The 15117-nt window shown below is 36.2% G+C and overlaps 1 protein-coding gene across 1 annotated transcript; it reads left to right on the top strand.

The window, feature by feature from the left end:
- Window positions 1-7553: 7553 nt before the first annotated feature.
- On the top strand, window positions 7554-11371 carry LOC108745218. The gene is made up of 7 exons (XM_018481352.1): window positions 7554-7831; window positions 8268-8459; window positions 8522-9554; window positions 9614-9735; window positions 10191-10325; window positions 10477-10665; window positions 10751-11371. The coding sequence occupies exons 1-7, from the start codon at window positions 7591-7593 to the stop codon at window positions 11359-11361; spliced, it is 2523 nt and encodes an 840-aa protein (XP_018336854.1). The 5' UTR covers window positions 7554-7590; the 3' UTR covers window positions 11362-11371.
- Window positions 11372-15117: the final 3746 nt, after the last annotated feature.

Here is a 15117-nt window from a genome sequence, read left to right as displayed (position 1 = left end):
TACGTGTAAATATGTTTTGAAAATAATAAATATTTGCATTACAGTAACAACTCGAATGCATGTACACGTTTCTAGAAGAAACCATTCTACATAAATTTGGTATCGTTGTATAGACAACGAATATAAAGATAGGAGACGAAAAATTAGAATAAGTGGCTGAATTTAGGTATCTAGGAAGGCAGAAACGGAAGGAGCTCAAGTTCCCTCAGGATTTGATTCCCGTGCGAATGTCAGAGTATGCAGCATAAACGGCCGTATCTTTTGACTACGTTGACCTAGAAATTTGAAGGATTCTAGACCTAAGCATTTAATTTCAACTTCATATCCTAGAAAAAGTGTCTTGACAAACAGACAGACAACGAAGTGACCCTATAAAGGATTCTTTTTTCATTTTGAGATATGGAACCCTGACAAAAAGCAGCTTCCTTATGCGAGCAATAAAAACTTTTTACGTGTGTCAAAATTGTCTTATATCGCGTTAACATTCATTTGCGTGGGTCATTTGTTCATTTTATTACCTTCATAAATTTTACATGAATATATGCCGCTTACATTTTAAATAATGTAATTAGCCACTTCCAGTTCAACACTGATGTCAGTGCAAATTAGCTAATTATGAAAGGAGAGGAAGAAAGAATAAAAATCTAATGACTCCCATGTTGAACGATGAAGTTAACAAATTTGCGGAGGAAACACCATACAGAGACGTAATAAAATTTACTGTTTCTGTATACAGGACGTTAAACCTTTTATGGAAAGTTCAGAATAATATTGTTGGCATGATAAAAATCAGAATGAAATTAAGATTCAAATAACATTTTTTAGTACATAATTTTTTCCATTTAGACAATTAATTGACAGTCCCTGTGTCTATCCCATTCGAAATAATAATCTACATAATTGCAAGATTTTGAAACAGCCTCAATACATTTAGGTGTAGCGTCGAGTGGATATTCAATTTATTTATTTGTTATTAGATTACTACTTTATTTTTTATTTATTCCAGATTGCTGGTACGCTGGTAAAAGACACAGAGAATTATCGTCAGTTTCCACAATAGAACCGTGCCTAAATTGTACATGTAAAAAGGGCACGCTTCTATGTTACTTAAGGGTTTGTCCAGAATTACCCGATCCACCGCCTCTTGGTTGCATTATTGTACACAAATATAAATCCTGTTGTTCAAAATTAATTTGCTCAGGTAAGCAATATTGTTCACATTTCTATTCTCTCAAATTGTGTTACATTTTTAAAATGAATTTTACTTTATTAGTAGGTACGTCATTATCACTGTTTTTTCTTTTATTTAAATCTATGTATAATAAATTAAGAAAACAAATGTAATCCCGAAATCATAATAATGGTCAAGGAGATTATGGAATAAATCCACGTATAATCGCAGATTTTGAGGTTTTCCCAACTAATACATCTCATTACCCATTTTTTTCGCCCTAGTAGGGTAATATAGTTGTCAAAATTTAAAATTCATCGTCATCATCAGAAAGTCGTCAGTCCCAAGACTGGTTGGACACACATCTACACTCTTTTCTATTCTGAGCTAATCTTCGCATTTCCCTAAAACTGGAACAACCCACATCCTTAACTATTTGCGAACAGATATCTAATCTAGGTCTACCTCTACCCCTCCTAAATCCTATTTTTGCCCCTAATATGTCCCTGACTACACCTTCATGCTAGAGAAGGTGTCCTACCAACCTATTTTGCCTATTTCTTATAACTTCCATAGAGCCCTCTGTTCTCCTACTCTTTTTAATACCTCTTCATTTCTAATATTCTCTATCCACAGTATCCTCATCATTCGCCTGTAACACCACATTTCGAACGCTTCTAACCTTTTATTTTCCGCCTCGCCCACTGTCCATTTTTCGCACCCGTATAGCGCCGCGCTTCAAACCTAACAATCTTTTTCGAATTTCTAAATTAACCGTTCGCGAGCATATAAGTTACTTCTTTTTAATGAAGGCGACTCGACCCTGCGCTATCCTCTGCTTTATATCCCTACTACTCCTTCAGTCTTGACTTGTCAGACTTCCTTGATATCTAAAATCGGCAATTTTTTCTAATTTTTCGTCTCCTATCGTTATATTCGTTCTTTCCCTATTGTTTCTTCCCTTGCACGCCAGTATTCTTGTTTTACTTTTAATTTTCATACAGTACTCTTTTGTCAGTACCACATCCACTTTATTTACAGTTATCTCTTACTCTTCCTTGCTAGATGCTAATACTGCTATATCGTGTGCAAATCTAAGCATACTAATCTTTTGGCCCTGTATATCTATCCCTACAGTTGTACTGTCTTTAATGAAAGTAGCAGTGACAGTGTGCATCCCTGTCTGAGTCCCTTCCTCATATTTACTTCTCTACGTTGCAGCCCCAGCTCTATAACTGCCTGTTGCTCTTTATACAAACTAAGTATCACTCTTCTATCTTTGTAACTCATCCCNATTACTGTTCTTAAATAGTTAAGCATGTGGGATGTTCTAGTTTTAGGGAAATGCGAAGATTAGCTCAGTATAGGAGTGGAGGTGCGTGTCCAATCAGCACTGACTACCTTATGATAATGATGATGATGACATGGATAATCGGTCCAAATTCTACACGACATAGTATTAGTCAAATCACATTCTCTAAGGTTTTTGCTTTCGTTACAGGGATTTCCTAACAGGGTATTAACAATAAAGTTTAATTTGAAGGTTTTTTTTGTAAGAACTTTAATGTGGGACATAGAGAAAAATGCAGTGTTTATTATTTTTTTATGCTACCATATAGTACCGAAGAAAATAAAGACGATAACTTTGTAATTGCTTATCAGTTTACAGTTTAGTATGGTAAAATCGCAAAAATAGTCCAATAACAACATGACTTCTAACTTTTAACATCATACAATCATCATTAAGTAATTGTCTTTATTTTCTCAGATTTTAGGAAAACATATTATGGTAATATTCCATTTTCAGTGCATCCGTTTCAAATACAAAGAGTACTTTATTATTCTAAGGTTTTCATGTTCTTCAAATTGGACGTTTACCCATCAAAACGACGTTTCATTCCAGAAACATTGCAACATTTATGTAACTGTAAAAGCGCAATCTGACCTTTCTGACCTCTTACATTCTGACGCTGTCAGAGGCTTTTTATCTGATTACTCATATCGTTCCAATCAGTTCGTTTAAAATACCGCCAAAGAGGCACTAAATGAAGATCAGGCCGTTGGCCTCAAAGTACACAGTACAACCGTTCTTACCCGCACTTTTTAACAGTCCTTTGATTACAGATACGTTATGTATCCTTTACATTTACAGCATTATCTTATATCTTCTTAAGACCGTAGGCAGTAAATAAGATGAGTCAAACATTGCAAATTTTTATGTTAATCGTAACTTAAATGTTGTCAATGGAAAGGTTTTAAATACTGATCGGGATAAAAAGAATGAAGAAAATTTCGGCCGGACTACCTCGTGATCGATAATTTTAGTTTCTTTTATAGAAGGTTCATATCCCGAGTAAAAATTATTATTTTCAATTTTACTCTACCTAATTACGACCAAACTAGCTCCATAAATTTCTCTCTTATTATTACTAATTTCATAATAATTTTGTAACTAGGCGAGAAATTGTGGGTGGTAATGTTGATTAGTAATTTAGGGTTGGGATCGGGCCTGCGAATCAAATGGGCTTCTGACGATGACGATGAAGTTGATGCTGAGGAAATTCATATATCTACGAAAAGTATAGTGCATATCGTAGAATGTTTCGCTAAATGTGACTTCTTCAGGCCGGTTAACCCGAAAAATAGGAGAAATTTCATGTGTTTGATTCCATCTAAAAGCTACTTTTCCTTAGAAAAATCAAATTACATAGGAACAAAATTGATAGAACTATTTTTATAGAGCATGTGCTACAAAAAGATTCAGAAGAGAAAACATGTAACAGTAGCAGTTTAAACAGTAATAAACCATAATTCTAAAAAAAATAATGCCCTATCTGTACTCAAGGAAGTTACCATTCAAAGGCCCTTTCCACAGTATTAGTTATCTTAGTCTGACTGTAACTTTGAACTCGTTTGAAATTCGGCAAAACAATTGCGAGAGTGATAGGTAATACATTTAATAAGATTTGTGAAGATTTGAAAGATTTGCACTTTTTATATAATAAAGGAGATAATTGATCTACAAATGGAAAACTAAAAAGGACAATATGCGTGCCTATAAGTCCTAAAAATCTCACATGATATTCTGGAATATTTTACTTTAATTTAATACCTGGCAATATATCTTGCATAATTCCTTATGTTTTTTAAACCTTGTTGGCATTAGATATAACTTACTAATAAGTCTTATGGGAATTGTAAAAATTGTATTTGCCGCTCATCTGATTTTCAACGAGTGATTTGATCAATCTACATACGAATTAATTTCCCGTTGCATTTCGGGAAAATTTAAAAATAAGTAATCAAATCACATAACTCTAATTTCCTACTCGATTACCTAGACAAGCAGGTTAACATTTTTAATGCTTTATTATACACCGTAAGTGATGGTTCAATTTTCTTAAGTACGTACTTGCATGGAGCGATGCATAATCATTAAATTAGTTGTAGTATGGAATTTAAACGAGCATATATTTATTAATGAAAACAGCCAGCCTATTGGTTAACAAAGCCGAATTATAAGTTTTCATTAAAATAATAATTTTGCGAAAAAAACATTATTTTAATTCACCGTTAGATGAACATCCAAATGTATGACAGTTGAAAAATAAAATTTTCTGCTGTTATTAGTAAAAAATTTATTGATTTTATAATTTCTATCTACATATCTTATGTAGCAGTTGTTTTCATCCTCCCACCTTAATATCCAACAGCTTGATGCTTTTCTGTTTAAACGACAGTAAATCCTGGCAGTTAGAAAATAACATTTAAATTTATGGCTTCTCGCAGTAGGCATATTTACCTATCTTTTATTCATAATCTGCCCTACCCTACACATAAACGTATGTTCGTTCATGAGAAATGAAAAACACAAGACACTGATTCAGTGCATGCAAAGAAAAGCCGAAATCATATGTGGGCCTCTTCTCACTTCAGTTGACCTACTACAGGGTTTTCAAAGGTTGCCATTCGTGGAACATGGATATCACATAATATAACAGATTTAACGGGTTTAGCATCTTTTCATTAAAATAAATATCTGAATAAAGCCTATAAAATCAGCAAAATAAGAAGATATGTAGTATCTCACCACCATAAGGTCGTCAATCAGTTCTAAGACACGCACTCTTTCCTATCCTGAGCCAATCTTAGCGTTTTCCTAAAACTATAACAACCCGCATCCTTAACTATTTGCGAACAGTAATCTAATCCAGGTCTACCTCTACTTCTCTTAACTCCTGTTTCTGCCTGTAATATGTCTCTGAGTAGACCTTCTTGCCTGCGAAAGGTGCCCTAATAATTTATTTCTTATTGACTTCCATAGAATCCTCTGTTCTCCTATTCTTTCTAATAAATCTTCATTTTTAACCTTCCCTATCCACGGTATCCGCATCATTCGTTTATAACACCACATATCGAACGCTTCCATGTTTTCCACAGGCGAATGATGAGGATACCTTAGATAGTGAAAGTTACAAATGTGGAGGTATTAGAAAGAAAAGAACAGAAGACTCTATGGAAGTCAATGGAAAATAGGCGAGATAGGTTGGTAGGATACCTTCTCAAGCATGAAAGTCTTGTCTGAGACATATAAGAGGCAGAAACATGAGTTAGGAGTAGAGGTAGACCTAGATTAGATTACTGTTCTTAAATAGTTAAGCATGTGGGATGTTCTAGTTTTAGGGAAATGCGAAGATTAGCTCAGTATAGGAGTGGAGGTGCGTGTCCAATCAGCACTGACTACCTTATGATAATGATGATGATGACATGGATAATCGGTCCAAATTCTACACGACATAGTATTAGTCAAATCACATTCTCTAAGGTTTTTGCTTTCGTTACAGGGATTTCCTAACAGGGTATTAACAATAAAGTTTAATTTGAAGGTTTTTTTTGTAAGAACTTTAATGTGGGACATAGAGAAAAATGCAGTGTTTATTATTTTTTTATGCTACCATATAGTACCGAAGAAAATAAAGACGATAACTTTGTAATTGCTTATCAGTTTACAGTTTAGTATGGTAAAATCGCAAAAATAGTCCAATAACAACATGACTTCTAACTTTTAACATCATACAATCATCATTAAGTAATTGTCTTTATTTTCTCAGATTTTAGGAAAACATATTATGGTAATATTCCATTTTCAGTGCATCCGTTTCAAATACAAAGAGTACTTTATTATTCTAAGGTTTTCATGTTCTTCAAATTGGACGTTTACCCATCAAAACGACGTTTCATTCCAGAAACATTGCAACATTTATGTAACTGTAAAAGCGCAATCTGACCTTTCTGACCTCTTACATTCTGACGCTGTCAGAGGCTTTTTATCTGATTACTCATATCGTTCCAATCAGTTCGTTTAAAATACCGCCAAAGAGGCACTAAATGAAGATCAGGCCGTTGGCCTCAAAGTACACAGTACAACCGTTCTTACCCGCACTTTTTAACAGTCCTTTGATTACAGATACGTTATGTATCCTTTACATTTACAGCATTATCTTATATCTTCTTAAGACCGTAGGCAGTAAATAAGATGAGTCAAACATTGCAAATTTTTATGTTAATCGTAACTTAAATGTTGTCAATGGAAAGGTTTTAAATACTGATCGGGATAAAAAGAATGAAGAAAATTTCGGCCGGACTACCTCGTGATCGATAATTTTAGTTTCTTTTATAGAAGGTTCATATCCCGAGTAAAAATTATTATTTTCAATTTTACTCTACCTAATTACGACCAAACTAGCTCCATAAATTTCTCTCTTATTATTACTAATTTCATAATAATTTTGTAACTAGGCGAGAAATTGTGGGTGGTAATGTTGATTAGTAATTTAGGGTTGGGATCGGGCCTGCGAATCAAATGGGCTTCTGACGATGACGATGAAGTTGATGCTGAAGATGATAGAGTTACTAGTGCTAACGGTGATACTGGTACTGGTGGTGGTGTTAATGACGTTGGTGTATATATGTGTTAACATTAAGCAATAAAAATTTAAATATCTGCTAGATAAATTGGTATTAATTAATCAATAATTTCATTTTTATGTACGGTACGTTTTGGCGCTGTTTTAGATGATTTTGTATGTGATGCTGTTTTAGTGCTATTATAGTATGTCTTTTGGCGAGGCGCTGTTTGAGGGCTCTTTCGGATCTTTTTTAATGTGGTGCTAGTTTGGAGCTGTTTTAGACTTTCAAAGGGTAGTATTTTGGCTATAATTTTAGAATTTAAATTTTCGTCTAATTTGTAGAAACTATTACGGTTGTAATTTAGGTCATTTCAGACATTTGGAGGCGATTCGGTGGTTATAATTCTTTTTTTTTTTTATTCGGGTTGTACCATACAAATTCCTCTTCTTCAATAATACAATCTTTCAGCGTGTGAGCACGAAGGAAGTGTATTCGAGCCTGGTTCGGCGATGACCTCCTCGACCTTTTGCGAGCACTGCTTTTGTATCGGTGGTCAACAACGATGCATAAGACCCAAGTGTTTGCTCCAGATACAGGGCTGCCAGCCTGTGTACGAGGACTACAGCTGCTGTCCTGTAAGATACGACTGCACCATCAAGCACCAAGTCCTACCGCCGTCGCAACGCAACCATATAGAAGTGACCACCGTGAAGCTGAGCAAAAAGAAAAACGGCGGTGGTGGAATTCGAGGTAGAAAATTTTTGCATATTTTAATGTTAATTGCCCGCACAGAAGAACGCGCTGGCCAAGTTGTTCGTTGTTGAATAGGAACGAAAAGAAAAATGAATTCCTTAGCTTTTTCTATTTTCTCGTTCTTCGGTTTCAGTGAAAAGATAAGCGGACAATTCAAAACAAAAAGCAAAAGCAAATAAATGTATGAACAATTGAAAAGTAAGGATTCTTTCGATACATACAATGACAAAATGTCTTTCTATATCCGTTTTTGCTATAGGAATTATTTTATTATGTCAAATGATTTGTCACTGTAAAGAAATATTTTCTGATTTGTAAAATTAGATTTCTTAGATGTATCACCTTGCTTATTCGTAGATTTTAATCGGCAAATTTATATTATAATAAAAGTAATTAGAACATATAAAAAAAACTTGTTCGCTTATTATTTTAGAGGGATGCTTCGTTTCAAAGAAATATTATCCAGAGGGTAGTAAAGTATTAGGCTTAGGTTATTCAGTTTGCGACAATTGTTACTGCGTACACAGCGTGGTGCGTTGCGAACCAATGTCCTGTGCACCACCCTTATTGGGTTGCACTCCCGTTATCAAAGAGGGGGAATGTTGTGCCACCAGTTACAATTGCAGTAAGTCCATCGACAGACTTTCAATCATTTTAGCATTGTCAGTTAAAGTGCAATACTTACAGATAATTCTATCGAAATACAACCGAACCCAAATTATGGGGAATTCCCGGAAATAAGTAAGGAGTACGCAAAACTGAGAAAAGAAGTCCCATTGTGGAGCAATCAAGAAATAACGCAGAAAATATCGGTTGATAATGGACTCCATTATGTGATCGCTCAAAGTTTAAACAATATACACTCCGAAAAACCAGAAACATTACGACGAAATTCGATTAATCCCGTTAAAGAAATTCACCATAACGCATACAAAAGGCATACGTCTCCTTCGGCAACTGCTTCAAAATATCCCAACGTATCCACTAATCTGAAGCAATTTGTACAAATACAAACAACTCATTACAAACCAAAACCAATCAAAAGTTCGCCAAAATACAGTTTGGATGGCAGAGTAATAAGAAAGGTTGACAACAAATCACTTGATAGAGAAACAACAATGACGATAGCGAGAACTGCAACAACGAAAAACTTTTCTAGCATTAGTACTTCTACCACAACAACAACAATTATCCCTAATTCAGAGATTACTTCTACAAATACCCAAGACCCAAACATCACTACAGAAATGACCGAAATGCACACTTCCACAATAGCGGTTTCCGGTTTTGAAACCGACTCCACGTTATCCGACAGTTTTATAGCTGATAATAACAACGAGACTGTACCTACTGTCATAACTACAGTGGTGTCCAAAAGTACCTGTCTTGAAACATCGACTAACGTTGATGAAACAACAATTGAGCTCACAACAACAGACTCAAACGTTGAGGCTAAACAGGAAATTGATAATAAAAGCAATACAATGAAAGTTCAAGATGAAAACAAAAGCAATGCAACAATTGTGTCTGGTTATACAACATCAAGTGATTTGCTCAATACAGAACTGGATAGTAAGGTGAACGTTTCTACACCCACTTTTATCCTTCTTCCGGCAATTTCTCCTTTAATAGGAGGCATTTTGAACGAGTCAACGGTCGAAGATTCTGCAGATTACGATTATAGTGAACCCACATTGCCACCTTCTCTACCTAATCTGAGGTAATCACAAGACCATTGCGTAAATCGAAACTTTTTATTACGATAGCCTTTAATTTTAGGATTATACCGTTTGTGGCGGCCGACGCTGTAGATGAAACAAATGAGGAAGAAAATACAAGATTCTCTCCTGTTACACAGAGTCCGCCATACACTTTATTTTCACCTCCTACAAAAACTGAAGGTATGCAGCAAAACCAGTTTCCCTTATTTATTTTACTTTTTTGGTACAAAATTCACTCTTTTTTGAGTTTCTTCTTGCACACAAGGGTATTCTTTCGCTATTGAAAAATCAAGTCGTTTTAAACATAACATAAACCATAAGGAGGATTATGGGAAGCAAGGAAGTCGCAACTATTTTTTAATTTAGTGAAGTTATTTGAAGTCGCTTTCTAGTCGTTTAAGCCCATCTTAAAACCTTTTCTATAATCCTACAAGAATTATAATGTTAAAAGCTTCATCCAAACATTCTAATTAATTAAAACAAAGAAAAAAACAGAAGTTGTTTGTTGTTACTTAAAAAATCTCATCGAGACCGTCAAATAGTGAAAAAAATCATACTCAATACTGTACTTGTTCAAACAAAACAAAGAGACTTTGTCGCTTTCACAATTTACATTTTGTGTATCACACTTTTAGGTGGATTTGTCCCCAAAGAACCACCCCTATCGGTAGAAGGCTACGACAGCAGCTTTCACGTAGCAACCACACACGCTGATTCTGATAAAGTCACTTCAACAAAGCCCCTAACCGAAATCCCAAACGTGTTAAATTGTAAGTGAAAAATACGAACTTTGTTCAATTTTTGTAAAGCTGCATGATTATTTCAAACAATACAAATAAAGTAAACGGAAAATTTCACTAATTTCTATGTAGGTACCTAAATAATAAATTTATCTGCCTTAATACCACGTGTTTTTCTCAGACAGTTGCCAAGTAGAAAGCACTTTATTTGAACATGGACAGACTGTCCCCGGAAAGGACGCCTGCACGATTTGTACATGCTTGTATGGCAAAGTGGCATGCCACGAGCCGGAATGTCCTCCACCCGAAATATATTGTCGAGAACCATCCGTAAAGGAAATTTTGTCATGCTGTCCGTCACATTTTTGTGGTAAGTAACAAAAAGTTAAGCAGCAAAAATTTTTTCTTTGATTGCTATCATATCTATATCTCATGCGAATTCCACTCCCTAATAGGTGACGATCTATCGGATGGCCCTGTGGATCGAGCGGATGCATTTGACGAAACGTTGGGAAATTATTCTGCAAACAAATCGTCTAACGGTGGTAAACTCGGCGACCGCGAAGAAATGCCGTTTTTAAATTTAAACTTCAGTCACAGTTCGTTACCGCGGCCGTCAAAACCCTCGTCCGAATACAAAAGCTCGTTACCAACGCGCCGCGTTCAGACGCTTAACAATAATAACATTAATGGAAAGCCCGACCGGAAACACCTGAGCAACGAAATTAACGAAACAACGAAAGATACAAATCAAAATACGAGCAGCGATAGCCAATTTGGACCGGCCAAGATTTATGGTAACAATAACAAAAGCATGTTGACGACGTCCACGACTGCGATGACGTTGACGAGTCATGGGCAAAATGATGAGGTCGCTGTTTCCATCGCGGGTGGCGAAGACAAAGGAAACAACATCGACGGGACCGTGGGAGTGCTCAAACTTGCCGGATGCAACATCTACGGCAGAATGTATCGGGTCGGGAAAATTATTTTCGAACTATCCGGACCGTGTTTAGAGTGTCGGTGTACAGATGTTGGAGTACAATGTAAATCGAATAAATGTTAGTTGTAAGTTACTTTGCTTTATTTAATAGTGTGAAAACAAGGCAGCAAGAAATTCAAAAAGGTAAGTATGATCGTTATCAAATACTTAAAGATTCAAGATCCCAAAGGTGGCCAATTAAAACACAACGTGGTGGTAAGCTTTTTTCCGCGCAGATCGGTCGTGCCCTACCGTTTTCATCGTCCTTCACCGAAGGCAACTTCAGTAATGACTTGATCTATTAATTGATTCTGAATCGTGACTTAGCAGCCCGGCAAGGCATTATCTAAAAGCCAAAACTACAGCTAAATTTTCCTCTTTATCTACTAGTTTTCTTAAGGTTGAGGCTAGTAGCAAATATCACCCAGCTTTCGTTAATAAAACGCTTCAACATTCTTGAACAGAAATTTATTGTCAAAATAAATGATAAATTAGCTTTTTCTTGACATTTACCGCTGTTCAAATATTTTCAGAATGGTAAATTTCGCTAAAACTTTTCTATTAATTTCCTATATCCTTTATATTTTACAATTTTCTAGATATATAGTCGACTCCTGTTAATTCGAAACTCGAGGGACTCTTAAAATATTTCGAATTATCGAGTGTTTGAAATATCAAATGGTTCGAAATTTTTGAGAGAACATAAATATTTTCATTTCTCTTTTTTCTCTTTTTGAAATTTGTAAGCCACCCTTCACTTGCGGCGAAGTTTTTGATCTTTAGAGAAGACGCGAAATCTTTTGCTTATTCCTTTAACAAGTTTCCGCTAATAGACACTTTTTGTCCTCTACACTGTCTTAGCCAAATGACCAGGCTTTTTTCCAGGAAATTTACCTTTAGTAGTTCTTTTCCGTACTCCAGCAGTTTGAACAGCATAAGTTTTCTCCTAATCCTAACAATAACAAAGGCTCGATGATACGATGATACAACTTTGAACTTGCCTCAAAATGTACTTGCAATCTTTCTGTCTCTTGTATGTGTGTACGTGTATGTTTGTAGGTGTAAATGGATGGTGATTGCGGCAGAAAAAAGTGTTTGAAATCAGATTGTGTAAGCTTTTACGGCTGGTCAAAGTAAATGTAGCCAAGTTTTCCGGCCGGACTTAATTTAATTAATTCCACGGATTTTAAGACTGAAAAACTTCACTACATTTACTTTTTGAGATGTGTTGTCATAGGAGGATGATAAAAATACCGCGAAGGTATTGAAAACAGTGGAAAATCAAAGGGTGCTATACATGTCAATAAGGAAATGGAGTGCTGTGTTGGTATAGAACAATTTCTGAGACATGAAATGCTAATTAGAAACATAATAGAAATAGAAACTAGAGTGAAGAGGGGCAAAGGATTTAGGACGTTCTACAATAGTTTTCTGGAAATGCTAAGATTAGTTCAAGATAGGAAGATAATAACGATGAAATGATGATGGTGTTCTAGTCATCAAATGGGACTGTTTCATTTTTTTTTTTAATTTTAGACAGTCCTGTTTGGAAATTGTACCGGAGACTCATTAAAAAACGTGGTAAAGGTCTAGATGAAGGGGGTGGGAGTGAGGGAATCGAAAGAGGAGGTCCACCACTGTACCACAAAAAGTTAAAAGTTAATAAGTATGCCAATTTTTATGCATTTCTAGGCATGTAAATATTTATATAGTCATTCTTAAACAATATTCAAAGGTAAAACTAATGAAAAATACATAAAAATATTGAGAAAGTTATATAAAACATTATTTAAATATCTTTATCAATAGGGTAGGATAGGTTAGGTTATCGGATTTTGTTCAAGTTCATTTTTTTATTGAATTTTATTTGAGTTATAGTGTATGAAAATTGTCAAAATAATCAACTTTGAGACCGCCGCAAATTTTTTATGGGGTTTTACTCAGGTGACCACCATCTTTCGATCCCCCCTACCCCCACCCCTTTCGAGGGTGGGGAGCCATTATCTAATCCCCATAACTTTTTATGGGGGTGAGACCGTCACAAACTTTTTATAGTACAGTGGTGGGGGAGACCTCCTCTTTTGATCCCACCCACCCCCACCCCCGAAGGGGGTGGGTGCCATCATCTAGACCTTTACCAAAAACGTCTCTCATTAGCGGAGGCTGTTCTGCTATAAGTTTCCGATTTATTAATGTCGAAATTAAAAGAAAAATTTCTGTAACTTTAATCTTCCTAAAAATTCCTTGAATCGTCACACACAGCGTTCCTGTAGTTTACAGTTTGTATTTTGTTTCACCGAGCGTACCCACACGTGCATGTTGATTATGCACGAGTCCAAAAAGGGCAAAGCACACTTTGTATACAGTACGTACGTGATGTTCGATTCTTTTGGTCTTTTTCGTACTCGTCCTTTTCTGTTTTTCGATGGTGTGGTCAGCAAGAAACACGGTCGTATTGTAATCGCACTGGCACAAAGACCGTGTACCGCTCCATCGATACCTTAGTAACCATAAAACACCGTTGTTATTTACGAGGCGTTGCATCGGCGGGAACGATAAAATTAATCGGCTATTTATGTATCGGCAATTCCTTAATGACGTCCGTCTTTCGCGCTTGTGCTTGTCCTACAACGCTGCTAGTCAAAGGAGGTACTTTATTGGTTTGCGGCTCGTTCTCCACCGGATCGACTGCAGGAGTCGATGCAAATGCACTTGTACGAGAGTCCTCTTCCTTGCAACAACATGCACAGTCACTTCTGTAACTCAAACTTCAAACCCGAAATCTTCTAATAAGTAGAATGTTTTTTTATTTACTACGAAGGCGTAGAAGGGCCAAACATATATATTTTTTTTAAATTTCGCCTTGTAACTCGAAATTTCAATATGTATCTCAAGATTTTGACTTGTAACTTGAAATTTCNTCCACCCGCTTGAAAATATTTTTTTTATTGAATTTTATTTGAATTACGGTGTATGAAAATTGTCAAAATAATCAACTTTCAACCCCCATAACTTTTTATGAGGGTGAGACCGCCGCAAATTTTTTATGGGGTTTTACTCAGGTGACCACCATCTTTCGATCCCCCCTACCCCCACCCCTTTCGAGGGTGGGGAGCCATTATCTAATCCCCATAACTTTTTATGGGGGTGAGACCGTCACAAACTTTTTATAGTACAGTGGTGGGGGAGACCTCCTCTTTTGATCCCACCCACCCCCACCCCCGAAGGGGGTGGGTGCCATCATCTAGACCTTTACCAAAAACGTCTCTCATTAGCGGAGGCTGTTCTGCTATAAGTTTCCGATTTATTAATGTCGAAATTAAAAAAATTTCTGTAACTTTAATCTTCCTAAAAATTCCTTGAATCGTCACACACAGCGTTCCTGTAGTTTACAGTTTGTATTTTGTTTCACCGAGCGTACCCACACGTGCATGTTGATTATGCACGAGTCCAAAAAGGGCAAAGCACACTTTGTATACAGTACGTACGTGATGTTCGATTCTTTTGGTCTTTTTCGTACTCGTCCTTTTCTGTTTTTCGATGGTGTGGTCAGCAAGAAACACGGTCGTATTGTAATCGCACTGGCACAAAGACCGTGTACCGCTCCATCGATACCTTAGTAACCATAAAACACCGTTGTTATTTACGAGGCGTTGCATCGGCGGGAACGATAAAATTAATCGGCTATTTATGTATCGGCAATTCCTTAATGACGTCCGTCTTTCGCGCTTGTGCTTGTCCTACAACGCTGCTAGTCAAAGGAGGTACTTTATTGGTTTGCGGCTCGTTCTCCACCGGATCGACTGCAGGAGTCGATGCAAATGCACTTGTACGAGAGTC

This window comes from Agrilus planipennis, unplaced genomic scaffold (assembly GCF_000699045.2).
Source record: "Agrilus planipennis isolate EAB-ADULT unplaced genomic scaffold, Apla_2.0 scaffold38, whole genome shotgun sequence".
In the NCBI taxonomy this organism is placed as follows: Eukaryota; Metazoa; Arthropoda; class Insecta; order Coleoptera; family Buprestidae; genus Agrilus; species Agrilus planipennis.
Note: the sequence above shows the minus strand (reverse complement) of the source record. Positions and strands in the feature narration are given on the sequence as shown.